Source organism: Cherax quadricarinatus, chromosome 32 (assembly GCF_038502225.1).
Source record: "Cherax quadricarinatus isolate ZL_2023a chromosome 32, ASM3850222v1, whole genome shotgun sequence".
NCBI classification, from domain to species: Eukaryota; Metazoa; Arthropoda; class Malacostraca; order Decapoda; family Parastacidae; genus Cherax; species Cherax quadricarinatus.
Genome location: NC_091323.1, coordinates 35,552,037 through 35,570,644, shown reverse-complemented (window position 1 = coordinate 35,570,644; position 18,608 = coordinate 35,552,037). Strand labels below are relative to the sequence as shown.

The 18,608-nt window shown below is 42.0% G+C and overlaps 1 protein-coding gene across 1 annotated transcript; it reads right to left on the bottom strand.

The window, feature by feature from the left end:
* Positions 1–10,459: 10,459 nt before the first annotated feature.
* On the bottom strand, positions 10,460–18,088 carry LOC128690213 (innexin inx2). Its single transcript, XM_053778778.2, has 5 exons — positions 17,494–18,088; positions 12,408–12,649; positions 11,843–12,064; positions 11,437–11,612; positions 10,460–11,307 (listed from the first exon to the last, which is right to left on the bottom strand). Exons 1-5 carry the CDS (start codon positions 17,860–17,862, stop codon positions 11,228–11,230), a joined length of 1,089 nt encoding a protein of 362 aa, XP_053634753.1. The 5' UTR covers positions 17,863–18,088; the 3' UTR covers positions 10,460–11,227.
* Positions 18,089–18,608: the final 520 nt, after the last annotated feature.

The window sequence follows — 18,608 nt, the reverse complement described above, 5'->3', positions numbered from 1 at the left end:
CCCCACGAGGGACTCTTCAGTACCTGCCAGAGTGCCGTCATCCAGGTACCATTATTATTATTATAATCAAAAAGAAGCGCTAAGCCACAAGGACTATACAGCGCTGCAGGGCAGGAAGGAAGCGAGGGCATCAGGTGGCAAAAGGGAGATGGATGAGCAACAGGTTACGGATAACAGCGGGGCAGTGGATGGTGAAAGGGTAAAGGGCAGCAAGAGACTGAACCAGAAAGGGCTGAGGGGAGTGCAAAAAGTATCATCAGAGTTTGTGGAGTAAATCAGTCGTTGTCAAGAAGTCAATGAGAGAGTCAGGATTAAAGGAGGGTCCATCAGCAAGAAGGGAAGGTAAAGAGAGAGTAGGAGAACGAAGACGACGTTGGAGGTAAATTCTGCGTGCTCGCTGATAGAGAGGGCAGTCTAACAGAATGTGGCTAATCGATACTGGAACTTGACACTGCTCACAGAGAGGAACAGGGTGCCTCTCCATGAGATACCCATGAGTAAGACGAGTGTGGCCAATGCGAAGGCGGGAGAGAGTGGTCTCCCAACCTCGGCACTGATGACAAGAAGACGGCCAGTAACCTATGCTCGGTTTAATAGAATGAAGTTTGTTACCGAGCAGAGTTGACCAACGTTGTTGCCAACGGGTGCGAAGGTGGGTAGCTATTGCAGCAAAATAGTCCAGAAATGGAACACCTCGATAGGAAATTGGTAGGTCATATACTGCTGACCGCGCAGCAGTGTCTGCCTGTTCATTGCCCTGTACGTCGACATGACCAGGGACCCAACAAAAAACAATATCTTTATGTTTGGTAGAGATACGGCGTAGCCAAAGTTGGATACGGAGAACTAGGGGATGAGATGTATCAAATTTTCGTATAGCCTGTAGAGCACTAAGGGAGTCTGAGACTACTACAAATGATGACACAGGCATAGATGCGATACGAATAAGTGCTGCAAGAATGGCATACAGTTCAGCAGTAAAAATGCTAGCTGAAGATAGTAAATGCCCTCGTACGACGCTGTCCGGAAACACTGCTGCGAATCCGACGCCGTCTGAAGACTTAGAGCCATCTGTGTACACAGCGGTGGCATGAGAATGAGAGTGGAAGTGATCAAGAAAAAGAGAGCGGGAAGCCACCGTAGGCAGTTGAGCTTTCGAGCAAGGGAGTGAGAAAGAACAGACCCGAACAGCTGGAACTTCCCAGGGGGGTAGGGAAAAGTGAGATGCTACATGAACATATAAAGGTGGTAACTGAAGGGAAGACAAGAGTGAAAGTAGGCGAAGAGAAAAGGGACGGAGCAAACAGGGGCGGCGAACGAATAAAGAATGTCTACTAATATCGGTGACCATTCTATAAATGGAAGGATTGTGTAGATCGTGAGAGCGTACATAGTAACGAAGGCAATGGGCATCACGGCGATCAGACAAGGATGGAACATTTGCTTCTGTATAGAGGCTCTCAACAGGGGAAGAGCGAAAAGCACCAAGGCACAAACGTAAGCCTTGGTGATGGATAGAGTTAAGGCTAGAGAGAGTAGCAGGAGAGGCCGCGGAATAAATCTGGTCACCATAATCGAGTTTCGATAAAACGAGGGCTGAATGTAGGCGAAGCAGAGTTCGACGATCAGCTCCCCAGGAAAGATGAGCAAGGGTTTTAAGAAGGTTTAGCCGGCTGTGACAAGTTGCCTTCAGAGAGGTAATGTGAGGTTTCCAGGTTAACCGACGGTCAAAGAGAAGGCCTAGAAACCTGACTGTATCACGTTCGGGGATACGGGAGCCATAGAGATACAAAGGATGATCGGAGATAACAGAGCGTCTAGTGAAAGTAATTTGGTGAGTTTTGGTACTTGAAAATTTAAACCCATGTGTGGTGGCCCAAGTGGAAACACGGTCGACCGCATGCTGGAGAGAAACTGCAATAAGGTGACAGTCAGCGCCTGCACAAGCAATAGCGAAGTCATCAACATAGAGTGATGACCAAATATTGGGTGGAAGAACAGAGGCCAAATCATTTATAGCAAGGAGAAAAAGTGTTGTGCTTAGAACACATCCCTGAGGGACACCTTCAGCTTGGACGAAGTCCGGGGAAAGAACATTATTGACTCGAACACGGAAATGTCTGTCAGTTAAAAAGTTCTTAAGGAAGGATGGTAGATTGCCTCGGAGGCCTAAGGAATGGGCCTGGGCCAAAATATTATACCTCCAAGTTGTGTCATATGCCTTCTCAAGGTCAAAAAATATGGCAATAACTGAGTGATTATTCGCAAAGGCATTACGAACATACGTATCCAAGCGTAGTAAGGGGTCTATGGTAGAACGACCCTTACGAAAGCCATATTGACTAGCGGAGAGACTGTTGTGAGTCTCTAAATACCACATTAAACGTCGATTTACGAGGCGTTCCATCACTTTGCAAACTGCACTTGTAAGAGCGATGGGGCGATAGTGGGAGGCATCATGTCCTGTAGTACCCGGTTTGCGGAAAGGGAGAACAATGGCAGATTTCCACAGCTGGGGAAGAACTCCTTGTGCCCAAATAAGATTGAAGAGGTGTAAGAGGACTACAAGGGCTGACCGATGTAAATGTTGTAACATACGAATATGAATGTCATCAGGCCCAGCTGCCGATGATCGGCAAGCTGAGAGCGTTGCCTCCAGTTCTTGAAGTGTAAAAGGCACATTATACTGTTCTTCTCCGAGAGAAGAAAAGTCCAAGGGTACTAACTCTCTGGCAGACTTTGAGGAAAGAAACGAGGGGCATAGATGGAGCCCTCGGGAAATACGGACCAGATGTGTGCCAAGTTCAATGGCAACGTCGAGAGGGTTTGCTATATCAACACCAGTGACCCGTAGAACAGGAGCCGGGTCAGGAGAGTATTTACCACTCAATTTCCTCACTTTTTTCCAGACTGCACTCATAGAAGAAGCAGAGGTGATGGTGGAAACATAGTCTCGCCAACAAGTGCGTTTAGCTTCACGGATGACACGGCGAGCGATCGCACGCTTCTGCTTAAAATCAACAAGTCTCTCAGCGGTTCTATTGTACCGGTACCTGCCCCATGCAGCACGTTTCAAACGGACTGCACGAGCACAAGCAGGAGACCACCAAGGCACGCACTTCTGAGAATGCCTGCCTGAGGTTTGGGGTATAGAATGAGAAGCTGCGGTATAAACTGATGTCGAGAAGATGTGTAGGAGCTCATCAATGGAGGATGAAGAAGGAACCTCACTAAAAGCAGTGAGGTGTGAGTAAAGATCCCAATTTGCCCGATCAAATTGCCAGCGAGGGCTACGGGAAGGTGGTGAATAGGAAGGAGAAGTAAGAATGATCGGAAAATGATCGCTGTCATGTAAGTCTGGTAGAACAGACCAGGTGAAGTCTAGTGCAGTGGAGGAAGAGCAGACTGATAGATCGATGCAAGAGAGAGTATGAGTACGAGGATCAAAATGGGTGGGAGTACCCATATTTAAAACATGGAGGGGGTGAGAGGCAAGAAAAGCCTCCAACTGAATGCCACGTGAGTCACAATGAGACCCCCCCCAGAGGAAATGGTGGGCATTAAAATCACCAAGTAACAGAAGTGGTGGTGGTAAGGATGAAACAAGAAAGGCAAAGTCTGGGATAGAAAATGCTCGAGAAGGAGAGAGATATAAAGAACATATTGTAAACCACTTATTCAAGTGGATACGGGCTGCAGTGTAATGCAGCGAGGTATGGACAAATAGTTGACAGTACGGAATATCATTGCGTAGAAGAAGGGCACTTTCATTAAAGGTCCCATCTGAGAAAGGATCCGAAGAATACAATAAATTATAGCCTGAGATAGGTTGGAAAACAGCCGAGTGTAATTTTGGTTCTTGTAAGCAAGCACCAACAGGGGAAAACCTGGAAAGCAACATCTGAAGCTCACCCCGATTACCCCTGAGGCCGCGGATATTCCACTGTAAATAGGCCATGATTGGCGATGAAGAAAATATCAGGAATCTGTAGGTAAAGGCACCTACGGACTAGAGGGGTTAGAAAAGTCAACGTGTGGTGGCATTGGAAGATGTTCAAGTAGCGAAGGAACGGAGCGTTGCGAAGAATGGGGTTGTGAAGATGGAGGAGAGGGAAGAGAAGGAACAGGAAGTGAATCAGTGTCCATTGAAGGTTTAGTCTCTGCAATATATTCTGAAATGGCTTCAAGTGTTTCTGAATTCAAAGATGTATGGGAAACCATATTGGAGATAGGAGGAGGAGGGTGAGTAAAGATTGGGACAGTAATGGACTGTACCAAAGTAGAGGGGGAGGGAAAAGTGTAAGGGACTGGAGATGAAGTGTGGGGGGGGACAGAAGAGGTAGAAACCTGGGAGGTGACAGAAGAGGGAGAAACTTGGGAGGGGACGGGGGTGGAAGGCATAGTACGAGGAGGAGGGTGAATCTCCACACTTGTAATAGAGCCAGAGAGAGGGGAAGAACTAGGTACAGAGACTGGAAAGGTAACGTGTGGAGGTGGAAGAAGGGAAGGAAGGGGCAAAGAAGATTTGAGCAATGTGGATTTTTTGGACTTCTGAGTAGAGGGGCGATTGGTATTAGGTGTCGTACGAGGTCTTGTCGATACTGGGGCTTGTGAGGAAGGACGCGAAGATGCGAGAACAGACTGAGTTGTAGTCGGGACGTCAGAGCCAAGGACAGCAAAAGGATTAGATGCCGTAATGGCTATGGGAGGGGTAACAACAGAGGAGGCTGCAGAAGATGGGACCCCAGAAGTGGGGGGATGTTTGGAAACACGAGAATAAGAAACACGGGGTAGTCTCCCTTGGAGGCGGAGATGAGTAACTGCCATAGCATAAGGGAGACCTTCTGCCTCTTTGAGGCAACGGATTTCACGTTCATTTAAGTAGACCTGGCAACGGCGGGAGTACGAAGGGTGAGCTTCATTACAATTAAGGCAAGATGGAGGTTGACTGCAAGATGTATTAGAATGGTTGTCGGCACCACAGACTGGGCATTCGGCCATAGATCTGCAATATTTCGCTGGGTGACCAAAACGCCAGCAATTTCTACATTGTTGCGGTGTAGGTATCACCTTTCGAACTTGTAACCGATGTCCCGCGACATATACAGAGGACGGGAGTTCTCGGCTGTCAAAAGTTAAACGAGCCACATTGCAAGGGTAACGTCTCCGCCCCCGGGCAGGAAGGACATAAGTGTCTACTTTGAGGATTGGGAGATCCTGGAGTTCCAGCTGTTCAAAAATGTCATTGCCACATGACTGGAAATTCTGTTGGACTATGGTATGGGGCAGAATGACAGTACCACTACAAGAATTGAGAGAAAGATGTTTTTCAATAGTGATAGGAGTAGTATCGATATTCGAAAGGAGAGAAAGATCATGAGCTTGGGTAGCATTCTGGACAGTGACGATGCGCGTACCGCTCTTGAGAGCGTGAAATGAAATATCTCTGCCAACATGACGCAGGAGCGCTTTGGCAATACTATGGTCAGAAAGGTAGGCAGAAGAAGAAGTTGGTCTTAAAGTAAAGAATTTAGTCCATTGTGTGGTCCGAAATTGAGCGTGGAGAGGGAGTGCTTGACGTGTCGGTCGTTTCCGAGTAGAATGGGAAGGTAACGACGGAGCATCATCAGGAGATTGACGTTGGCGTTTAGGAGTAGGACCGGAGTTGGTCCGGCATGAAATGGGTGGGCGATTCGAAAATTGCCGTACCGTAGAGGGAGAAGCCGGAAGCATAGTCAAAGGAGAGCGGAGTTCAGACAAATCGAAGGAGTCAGTCGAAGCCCCGGTACCTGAAGCGGGTGAGGAAACAGCACCAGCAAGAGGTACAGGGGCATCAGGAGTGTCCGAAGAGTGGTCTAAACACAAGGCAGGGTCAGAATGGGGTGCGGTATCAAGAAGGGGCCCGGGGGTAGTGGTTTCATGGACTAGGGCTGCCATGGTTAGGTTACTCCTTTGCTTTTTGTTTTTAAGAAAAAAAAAGAAAGAAGAAAAGAAAATAAAAACAAAAAAAAGAATAAAAAAAGGGGGGAGCGGGGAGGAATAGTTCCCAGGAGGAATGAAAGGGCCGGAAATCTCCCTCCGCGCCCAAGAGGACTCGACACCGCTAGTAGCGCAGATGCAGCATGGAACCCGTGCCATACCCTACCCTTCATGCCAGTAAACCAGCAATCCGGGATAGCAACCTCACATCTGCCGAGCTACCTCGGTGGACAAAAGAGAGGGCGGCCGGATATCCGCCACAAAGCATACCTCCTTCAGCCACCACCCCCGGAATCCGAAAGGTGGCTTCCAGAGATACACCCGTCGCCCAAAAGACACCCAAAGCTACTCCGGGATACCGGAGAGGGATCGGGACATCCCTAGGCAATCCAGATTCCACGGCAAACTACGCCACCGCCAAGAAACCTCAACGGAATGGGATCGACCCCGGTGTCCTTTCCCCTACCTAGGAACTAGCGCGCCTGTGGGAGAAATCACGAAGGCTAAAAAGAGGAAGGGCAAAAGGGAGGGGTGAGGAGGAGGAGGAGGAATGGAAAAAGGGGAGGATGGGGAGGATGGGATAGGGGAGGGGAGAATGGGGGGTAATTAGGTTCGGTCTGAGGAAGAAGACCGACAGGGCTAATTCCTCAGACCAAGAGCCTCTTCACCACGCCAAGGAGCCCCCCTTGAAGAGGCATCCAGGTACCAGATATTGAGCTCACTGCGTAGGCTGGAAGTTAATTCTCTTACTGCCAAGCAGAAGAGAAGTGGAGCAAGTGGGTCACCCTGCTGAACACCCTCTGATGATTGAATTTCATGTTCTCCAAACAAAAGAATTGAGGGTTTGCTGTAGCCGGCTGAAATGAAGGGAAAGAGACTGGGGAACCGAACCCGAACAGCTGGCAAAACAGCATCTCTCCTCACCATATTAAAGGCATTTCTAAAATCAAGTTTGACTATGGCCTTATATATATATATATATATATATATATATATATATATATATATATATATATATATATATATATATATATATATATATATATATATATATATATATATATATATATATATATATACTATATATATTTCGTGCCAAATAGGCAGAACTTGCGATCTTGGCTTAAATATTATTTATAATCAAGAGGGAGCGCTAAACCCGTAGGATTATACAGCGTCTGTGGGGAAGGGGGATGGAAGCCATTCAGGCTCAATCCAGGGAACTGGAGCACAGATCCAATTCCCTAGATCAAGAGCCCCTCACCAGCTTCAAGGAACCTCCCTTGAGGGGTTGGCTTAAATAGCAACGCTCATCTTGCCATAGAGGACAAGCTAAAATTTATGTATGCAATAATTTCGCCAAAATCATTCTGAACCTAACGAAAAAAATATGTTTCACTGTTTGTTTAGTATTAAATTATTGTAAACAAATCTAAAATATATTTAGCTGGGTTAGGCTAAAATAAATTGTTCTTGTTATAATAAGGTTAGGTAAGTTTTCTAAGATTCTTTTGGAGCAAATTAAAAAATTTTTACATTAACATTAATGAAAAAAATATATCTTAAAACGTATAAAAGAAATTGTTTAATAAGGACTTAATTTTAAAAGAGTTCTTACTAATTGACCAGTTTTACATATTCGGCACGACATATATAAATTATATATATGTACACATATATACATTATATATGTATATATATATATATATTATATATTTTCAACAAGTCGGTCGTCTCCCACTTTATTTCGGGATCCTTCGTGGTCTTTATTTTACAAGTTTAAAATAAAAACAAACTTGGCTGGGAAAATAAACTGGACGTGGTTACACACAGTCTGCCTTATTTGATGTCAGGAGCAGCGTTGCAACAGCAAGTCATGAGTTGCTGTGTTGAACATCCCGGGTGACGTCATCAATGGGGCTGAGTTTAGAGCTCAGAAAACTGTTGCTTACTGAGTTCCCATTGGTTAAATCTAATATTTACATTCAATTAGACTGGTTGGTAGTTTTTATGGATGTGGAGTTTCGTCTATCAATGAAATGCGAACTCGGGAGTGATTCGATTAGACCAACTTACGAGTTGCTGTTGATGCTGTATGGTTTTCACGGAAACAACTGAAATTATTAAAACCTAAGCGCTAAAAGCCCACAAGGGTCCTTACAGCGTCCTATGTGGATAGATATTGTCATGGGGAGGGAACGCTAAACCTGTACGGATTATACAGCGCCTGTGGAGGGTGAATGGTGTTAGGCATTCAAGCTTCAGGGAACTGGAGCAGATCCAAATTCCTGTATCAAGAGCTCACCAGCACCAAGGAGCCTCCCTTGAGGGGGTATTTTAATCACACCTTTATAATCATGGGGGAGCGCTAAACCCGTAGGATTATACAGCGTATGTGGGGGAGGGGGAGATGAAAGGTATTCAGGCTCAATTCAGTGACCCCTCAAGGAAGGTTCCTTGATGTTGGTGAGGGGGCTCTTGATTTAGGGAATTGGATCTGTGCTCCAGTTCCCCGAAGCCTGAATGCCTTCCACATCCCCCCCCCTGGGCGCTGTATAATCCTCCGGGTTTAGCGCTTCCCCTTGATTATAATAATAATAAATTCAGTGAACTGGAGCACAGATCCAGTTCCATATTATTATAATCAAGGGGGAAGCGCTCAACCCGTAGGATTATACAGCGCCCAGGGGAGGGGGGATGTGGAAGGCATTCAGGCTTAATTCGGGGAACTGGAGCACAGATCCAATTCCCTAAATCAAGAGCCCCTCACCAACATCAAGGAACCTTCCATGAGGGGATCCAGTTCCATAAATCAAGAGCCCCTCAACAGAATTAAGGAACCTCCCTTGAGAGGTCAATGCCCAACAGCAGCAGCAGTGGGTATTATAAAATCGAAACTAAGCGCTAAACCTACAAGGGTCATACAGCGCTGCAGGGCAGGATGTGCTAATGTAACATGCGGAGAGAGACCAGCGGCAGCATTGGGTAAATGCCCATTAGCAGCAAAAATGCTAAACCCCTTAAGTCATAGCATCTGAGGATTATCATGGGGGAGCGCTAAAACCATAGGGATTATACAGTGCCTGTGGGGAAGGGGGCGAAATTCAGAGAATTGGAGCCCAGATCCAATGCCCCTCACCAGCATCAATGATTACAATTATAATCATGGGGGAGCATTAAACCGGTAGGATTATACAGCGCATGTGGGGGTAGAGGGGTGGAAAGTATGAAGGCTCAATTCAGGGAACTGGAGCACAGATCAATTCCCTAGATCAAGAGCCCCTCTCCTTGAGAGGTTAACCCATAGTAAAGCACTTGAATAGCAAATATTATAAAAAAAAGAAGCGCTAAACCTACAAGGGTCACAGCGCCAACGAATAGCTAATAGACTAATAGGTAGTAAGGTTAAGAGTTAACTGGCACCAAAACAATCCTGGTCAAGTATTTACGAGACTGGCAGATTGAAATCACAACTTTATTGTTCTTTGTATTAGCGCTAACCCCACATGCATTATGCGATACCCTTAATTGGGGCAATTAGGCATAATCTAATGAATGGAAGACTAGCTCCAATTCCTTAGATAAAGAACCCTTTTACCTGTATCAAGGCACTGTCCTTGGTGAATCAAAGTATTGGAAAAGCACCAAACCCATATAATACCTGGAGTATGGGAGGAAAGCTGGTTTGATCCAAGGATGGGGAGGGTTGTTTCCATTGCTACAAAAAAAAATCATTAGCAAAGAACCTACCTTGAAGTGTAGTTAGTCAAAAAGCACTAAACCCACAGTCATGCAGGAACAAGGAAAAGTTCCTATGATAATACAGTACCTAAGGAACTGGAGACAGCATTTCAGGTGTCCCCCACATCCCTTGCAATTGCCAAAGTCTTTCACACTCAAGATTTGAAAAATAATAGGGAAAACCTTGTTCACTGTATATTATACTAGGAGGTGCTGAGCCCCTACAGCACATTATCTAGTCTCCTTATGACAAGACTTACGCTAAAATAATCTATACCCATATATAAATGTGGATATTAAAAATATTTGAACTGATCATTATTTATTTATAATACACGATCTCTCATTCACAACTTGATATTGAAAATACCTTTTAATCAAACATACATGTGCACTAACTAATATGCATTACACAAGTCTGCATTCATCCTTAAAAAGTAAAACATAATTTACATGCGTCCAATAACTGTAAACAAATCCTTGTGCTCTTGACAAATCGAGAACCTCAAGTACACTAACATGCCTTAATATTACCTATCACAACTATACAAAATGAGTAGAAAAAATATTTCCATACTTTTCTTTTGCCATAGTAATTGGTCCCTCAAACCAGCACTGCTTTGCCATAGTAATTGGTCCCTCAAACCAGCACTGCTTTGCCATAGTAATTGGTCCCTCAAACCAGCACTGCAAGGCATACCATGCCATAGAGTAACAGGAACTATTCAATAAAAAATTAGAAAGGTTGGAGACTAGACTGGCAAATGGCAATCCTCACTGAACTCCAAAATGGCTTGCTATTAACCATTAGCAAAGTGAAGAGCAATCAGACATCTTAAACAGGACTCACTGGCCAATCTAATAAATGGTTACTAAATGAAAAATACAGTTTTTCTATATTCTCTAGAAATCATTAAAGTTTCCTGGAGCTCTTCTCCCTCCTTCCCATTCTGAACATAAAAGAACAGTCTAACCTCAACTTAAATAAATGCAGAATAAATAGCACAAAAAAATTGACTATTCCCCTTAACAATACCGACATCTGAAAAATGGAAACCTTACAGTGTACATTATTTGTAGTCCCCTATATACAATATTTTCTACTAGTACATATTGAAAAAATATATGGCTCACCTGTGACGTTTTCTAGTTATCCTGGTCTCAGCCCAGCTAGAGACCACTTATAAAATTTAAACCTTATCCTTGTGACCACTGCATTTTTATAAATTGTGCACCATCTGAGTATTTAAAAAAATATATGCACCATTGGTATAACTTTAGTGAACAACTTTTCAGTAAAAAATTAATTCTCTTTAACACTAAAAATATAGCCATATACACAAACATGAGCAAATTTAGCATCCTGGTATAAATACAGGAGCATCTTTATGGGAATATCTCCACCATGGTCGAGTTAGCAGGCCCTGTCATGGTAGCCACAATCGGAAGGAAGACAATTGTACAAAATTAAGGCATCATTTGTGTAATAAGCACTCTTTCACCTTGTTTAAACCGGGCCTTTTCCTTGAAGTTTGTTAGCCAGATCAGTTATAAATTCCTTGTAGATCAATGGATCCATGTTCTTTGCTGTAAAGAAAATTAACCTATTCAAAAACTTTCACTCATTAAAAATTAAATTAACAATATAACTAAATATAAATGACCAAATAACAATATAACTTTTTAAAAATCATCACTTTTCATTAAGAAACTTACCTAGCTGATAAAGCACAAACCAATCACCAATCTGGCACTTCCGGGAGATGGCTTCCACATTGTCAGAGGATGCAAGGCGAGAGCGAGTCCGGAGGAGGATCTGTCTGAAGGCTGGGGTGAACGTGGCCAAGCGGTACAGAAGACCAACTCCAGATATCACAGCCACAATGATAAACCTGTGGAAACATACCATATTAAAATCTTACAAAAATCTCGCATTTAATTTTAATAAGGTCTTATTACCTAAAAAAAAAAAAAAACTTGCAAAGTCAATAACAAAACCAGAAATTATAGTTCAAATGTTCTTTAAGCTAATAAACATTTTATAAGGTACATTAGTTGCCCATTTCAAACAATCCTAATCAGTCAAATTCTAATGCAATGCAATAAAATACAATGAACATACCAGAACCACAAGAAAATGTAGATCTTCTCATTGAAAATGTTGAGAGGAAGTACACAGAGACCATCATGCCTCTCAATTGTGCCTGATGCACCATACTTGTGGAAGGTACACTTAGCCACTTTAGGGAAAACCTCATCCATGGGGTCATGACGAGTGCCAAGTTCTTGCTCACTGAATTCAATGACACGAGTACCATATGTCGTGAACTCGTAACCCAGGAATCTAGAAAGAGACGAATCAACCTAAATTGCACGCTTAAAATGAATAAAATACCTTAACACTAATCAAATAATTTAAGAGTAAATATCAATGTCTAACAAATTAACTAATGTACAGTGGACCCCCGGTTTACGATATTATTTCATTCCAGAAGTATGTTCAGGTGCCAGTACTGAACGAATTTGTTCCCATAAGGAATATTGTGAATTAGATTAGTCCATTTCAGACCCCCAAAGATACACGTACAAACGCACCTACATAAATACACTTACATAATTGGTCGCATTGGGAGGTGATCGTAAACAGGGGGTCCACTGTATTTAATATGCAACAAATACATGCATACCTGTCAGTGAAGTAGATTTGGCCAATGACATTAATAAAGTTGAGAAGTTCACACAAGAAGAATCTAAATGCATAGAAATTGTGGTTGTGTAGATTAACACTGAAATAATCTACCAACATGGCCTTGCGTTCCCGCTTCACATCATCGTCCAAAATGGGAGAGTTCAGCTGCATCACAAGCATTTTCACCTTACCGCCTTCCCAGATCTTCCACAAATACCGAGGAATGTAGAACAGGATAGCCTGGAAAAAATTAAAGAAACAGTTACAAAATGCTACAATACTGTATGAACTTAAAATCACTATGGAAAAATTATAAACAGTGCAGAGTAAAACTTTTATGGTAAAATTCAGACAAGCACAGTGCAGGTAAAGCTCTGATTTCTCAAATTTAGTTTGAATATCTTTGAATACAGTACTGTACTGTATTCAAGGATATTCAAACTAAATTTCCTTTGTGTATTTTTTCCAACTTTTGTTTCTTTCAGGACATACAATATTGCCTATCAAAAACCACTAAACTTTTCCATAAACAAGCAGTTCTGCATTATCAAAATTACAATATGTACAAAAATCTGCCTTGACTAACCCTTCACTAAGTATATCAATGTTATTGATGCCAGTCACTTATTTAGATCTACAGTTTGAGTTCAGCTCTATCAGACAAGCTGTGAGTAGTAAATTTTGGCCTATGAAAGAATGGGTCTGTACAAATGTGCAGAGCATAAAAAAAAAAAAATTACTGCCCCACGTGGGGCAAGACGAGAAAAACAAAACTGACCATATGTTTGGCTTAAAATAGTTACTCTGAGTTGTTTAACTAGGATGGATTTTATGGTTTTCTTGGCCGTTTCTTGGGATCATTTGATAGAAGGGATGATATACTACTGACACAGATTATTTTGGTTGGTTTCAGGACCGCAAGTAGCTTGAAATTACACTCAAAATAACAGAGGAAATGTTTTAGTGCCAGGAATTCCTAAGTCGGTATTTTTTAACTGTAAAATTGGCCAAATTACCAACTCCTGTGCACTTTATAGGGTAGTTGTCACTGTGCAAATTGTGCCCAGACCACTAAAAGAGCGGACACGGAGCAATATTAATTTCAGGGGTCTGGCCAATGAAAAGGTTAAACATCAAGGACTCACTATTGACATTAAACATTTGATTGGTACAGTAATATGAGAAGACCAATCAGACTGAATCCTAAAGTTGGTCATTTACTGCAATTAGTAATTCATATGCAAGTTTCAACCACATTTTATGAACATTTTATAATTCACTCTTACAAGGAATCATTGCTGTTGGTTATACAGAAAGATAAAAAGCACAGAAAAACGGAAGCCTGATAATTAATCCCTGCATCAGAAACGATTTCAAGAGATTCAAAGAACTGCAACTAAAAGCACAGAATAAGGGGGATACGATTACATTCACAACAGGAATAATGGAGGTATAAAAGGGATAAATTTTATATCTTATTTTCCATGTATACACTCACCATACATCACTTTTAAGCCATTTTATCTGATTTAAAGGTTATGTAAATTAAATGCAAATGCCCATACATCTACATTTCTAATACTCGGTAAAACACCAAGATCTGACATAAATCATGTTAATTGTCTACTCCAACTGTAATCTGACTCTCCAGATATAATTACCATTCCTTCTCATGCATTATTTTCACCACCCATTAATTATACTGTACCTAAAACTGTCAATCAAGATAACCATTTACTCATATCATGTTCAACTTGGCAATCAAGTCTTCAACTATACAATATCAATTAGTGTTACATCTTAGTTTTACACCTAGTTTTAAGTTAACTCTGAATGATGTGTATCCTACAAGCTTTATGTTCTTATATACACAACAGTACTGCAGTAGGATTTGCAGAATTTGTTTGACTAGCTTGTTTCCCTCAGTAGACTAAAGCTCCTACTGACTAGCTTGTTTCTATCAGGAAACTTAGTAAGAAATGTACAAAACAGGAGTGAATAAACAGACAAGTTTGTTGAAGATAAATTAGAAACATTCATAGGAAACCACACATTATTTCTCTTCACAGGGGGTGGGGAGGGGAGAGCCTTTATGCTGAAGAGGAATTTGTAGATGAATGGTTCAGAGAACCGACATGTTGATAAATTAGACACAAGTGCAACTCTTGGGTATCTTTATTGAGGAAACGTTTCGCCACACAGTGGCTTCATCAGTCCATACGTAGGAGAAACTTGAAGAACAGGAGGAGAATGAGGTAATCAGTCCCTCAACCTTGAGTCGATGTGTTCAGTCCATCAATCTTGAATAGAATACGGCATATCAGCGGAGAAGCAGCTTATAAACCGTATGGCAGGAGAGGTGAAGCAGTCATAGGTCGTGTCACATTTGTTTCTCCTACGTATGGACTGATGAAGCCACCGTGTTGCGAAACGTTTCCTCAATAAAGATACCCAAGAGTTGCACTTGTGTCTAATTTATCAACATAGAGGAATTAAAGCTATCCTGCCCTACCTTGGATCAAACCTGTCTCCCATTCCCAAGGTGGCAGTATGAGCCCTACTCTAATAATTGTATATTATATATATTGGTAACTGGTTGGCAAAAACAGCACAGTATTCAAATCTAGCAAAATTTTCCTTCATATACAAGATGTTTCAAGTCATGCAAGTCCCCCAAATTTCTAGAATACTGTACTAAAATTATTTATCACTTACAAGGCTTCACTCAATTAGGACAAAAACGTAAAAAAAAAATTATTAAGATGAAGCTAATTTCAGTGTATTGAAATTAATTTCAGTCTAGACTATCACCTACACAAGAGGCTACAGGATAGCTATGCAAGCCTCACAAATTCTTAGCATTTGTTTAGATAATGCAATGCTGGAATAAATTAGTATGAAGTGAAATTTGTTACCTCTAAAATAGTATTTGTATTATTAAATTATACAACTTAATAAACTTCAATAACACACATGTTAAATCTGTATGGGTTATACAGAATAAAATTCTCTATGCGCAAATTACAATAAAAAAAACTGCAGTAGGCCCATACTAGACAGGTCCTATCAAAACCGTTGTACAGAATATATATATTTTTTGTTTAAATACAGTAGCAAACCACTAAAATAATAGGCAGTCATAGTATGATAAATGTGTATTTATTTCTGCCCTTGAATTATGATTTAATTATACTGATTTACTGCTAGAATTTCTAGACAGCCATTGTTGCTTTTAATCAGGAGTAAGCACTAAACCCACTGGAGTCATAAGTAAGTAAGTAAGTAAGTAAATTTATTCAGGTATACACAATACAGTTACATAGAATTATCATACATAGCAGCATATGTGTAGAGAACCTAGGATAACCCAAAAAAGTAGATAAATCCAGTTCCTTGGATTTATCTACCCCCTTCAATGGCACCAGGGTACCTCCTAGAGGGGACAACTGTTGGTAGATACTGACAAAAGCCAACAAGTTGGAATGAAGATGACTACCAGGGACAGCTGTTGAAATCTTTGGTGCTGGGATGACCTGTTGAAATTTCTAGAAGCTACAAATGCAACGTATGAGGACAAAAAGCAAGTGGCTATTGCAGCCAGTTACTGTTACTTTCGAAACAGGTCACAATATCAGTTGTATCAACCCGACCTGGTTTTCAAAACAATATAACGAAACTATGTAGCTCAAATTAAGCGAGGTTCAATCCTAGGTAGGGCATATTAAAGAGAAGGCCCACACCTACTACCTAGGTTCACCAAGCAGTAAACATATTTAGCAGATTGTTCAGTCATCCTGGTAAAAACCTAGATCCCCCCCCCCCCAACGTAAGCCACAATGTCTGGTGTTGACTACTGTGTTGGATTAATTTTCACACATTACTGTACAAGACAATTTTTAAATATAAACTCGTGCAATGAACCAGAATAAAAACTTACTTCCACATTTGGTGGTTCTTTAATTACCCTGGATTAAATCATTTAGGGTTAATAATTTGAAGTTTCTAATCTGTACAGACCCAGCCCTGTATATTATCTACTGTTAAGTGTTCATTTAAGGCATTCTGTCAAAACTGTATTACAATGTTGTAAACCGTGTTTAAATTCGCTTCAGTGTACAGTATATTTCAATTCTAAAAGTGCACTCCTTAGTATGGAGACAAATAGTTTAATAATACTCACACACTAGGTAACTTTACTGTGGTAAAACAAAGGTTCTATATAACTGCATTTGTGATTTCCATTGTCTATCAATCACTAGATACTCAAATGCAGTCCTTTGTACCCTTGTGACAACTCACCTTGTACACTTGGTTATTTACGTGTAAATGAGGTGTAATATTTTATTTTCGTTGAAGATGTAACATATAACATCAACACCTGTGTAGACAAAAGGTATCAGTACACTGCAGTAGGCCTACTGGTCCATCTCGTCCACCCACACTCACTGATATCTATAACCTATTTTTCAGTTACTCAAAGTTCTTACTATAATGACGCTAATACAGTTTGTCTATTTTTTTTATTCCATGTTTAAAAGTCTATAAGGCAATTTCACGCAACTTGATTTAGGCACAGGTACACTTAAGTATAATCATACGTAGTGCAAATTACCTAGGATAATCCCTCCAAAAATTCACCTTTTTCTAACGTGACATTTTCATTCGGGTCTTTGGAATTTTTAAAACGGTAAAATACGAAAACATATACCAATATTCAACGGTGTACAAATATGCCTGGCGAGGGAGAAACGGGTTAAAAAAATGTAATTTTACATGCCTGGCTTTTAGGTTTCAAGAAAATAACAGCCGATGAATAATTAAAAATATATAATAAAAAGGAGAGACTAGCTGGCCGCCCAGCACTACGCCGACCACCTCAACTTTACTCCCCGCCTAGATTACAATGGGGGAGCACTAAACCAGTAGGGACTATACAGCGCCTGGGGGGGGGGGAATGGAAGGCATTCAGGGATGTTGAGCAGATCCAATTCCCTTAAATTAAGCTCCCCTCCCCAGCATCAAGGAACCTCCCGTAAGGGAGATGGACGGCTTCCCCACCTAGAAAAAAAAAAAAAGAAACCCACCTGAAAGTACATGAAGAGTGTGACCCACTGGTAGTATTTATGGTGTTTTATCTGAAACTGGTCGTCAGGGCCGTGTATGGCAGGGTTAGCCACACCAGGATGAGGCACCTCCTCTCCCACCACAGCACCCGTCAGGGAAGGGATGGTGAAGGTGGAGTGGATCCAGCAGTAGGTGTCCATGATGCCTGGGTCCACACCTTCCACGATACAGTCTATGGGGTCCCCGAAGTACTGCTTCTGCGTTATTAGCAAACTGAAGGCCACTAGGACGAACATAGTCGCCTTGTAGTGCATGCGAAATATATTATTGTCGATACTGACGGAGTCTATCTTCAGTAGACCCCGGATAGAGCCAAAAACATCATACATTTTGACGTTTTTTTTTAGGCTAAAGCAGAGAGAGGACTGGCAGCAATAGTGTCCTGGTGATCTAGAGTAGCACTGGAGTCCTGGTGATGGCGAGAGAGGAGGTACTAGCAGCTCCTGACGAAGGATAACAAGGGGGGGGGGTAGTACCAGTACTTCCTGACGAGAGGGTAACAACAATCACACGTGTGTTCCTAGTGACGTCTAGCGTCACACTCCGAGCACCAGGAGCACCACCGGTCACACTAGCCTCGCACCACCAGCACCACCATCATCAGGCCCGTTCCTGAAAACACCTCCACTCCAACACTCCCCCTGCCACCAGGAACAACCACCCCCCAATCACCCCAATGTGATTCTCTAGGCCTAAATCCACCCCCTTGTCGTGGTTTACCTACACCAGAAGAATCTAATATGCTTAATAATGTCTATTGGAAAATATGGTGGAGTAGGATTATGGAAGAGGATGTGATATGGTGGTGTCTGGTTGGTCAGAGGGGCAGCCAGGACCCAAATCATCCCTAGATGCCAAGACGCATTTATGCATTATATTATACCGCCATTAATTTTCCCTCTAGATATTTCTACCCACGATCAACGGACGCTCGATATCGCCTAAGACCGTGATAACACGATAAGGCATGAGATAAATGCGATAAGATAGCAGTTAGAGGGAAATAAAAAGAGTGTGGCATGTGAGAAGGGGAGAGTGGAGTTATACAAGGCCTCACTTCTCTCCTTCCCTGTCT

Excerpts from the sequence above, each read along its gene's own strand:
- LOC128690213 (XM_053778778.2), bottom strand. The coding sequence starts at position 17,862 with ATGTATGATGTTTTTGGCTCTATCCGGGGTCTACTGAAGATAGACTCC. Across the intron at positions 12,650-17,493 it reads CACTCTTCATGTACTTTCAG|GCTATCCTGTTCTACATTCC; the intron begins GTGGGTTTCTTT and ends AATTTTTTCCAG. Across the intron at positions 12,065-12,407 it reads CAAATCTACTTCACTGACAG|ATTCCTGGGTTACGAGTTCA; the intron begins GTATGCATGTAT and ends GTCTCTTTCTAG.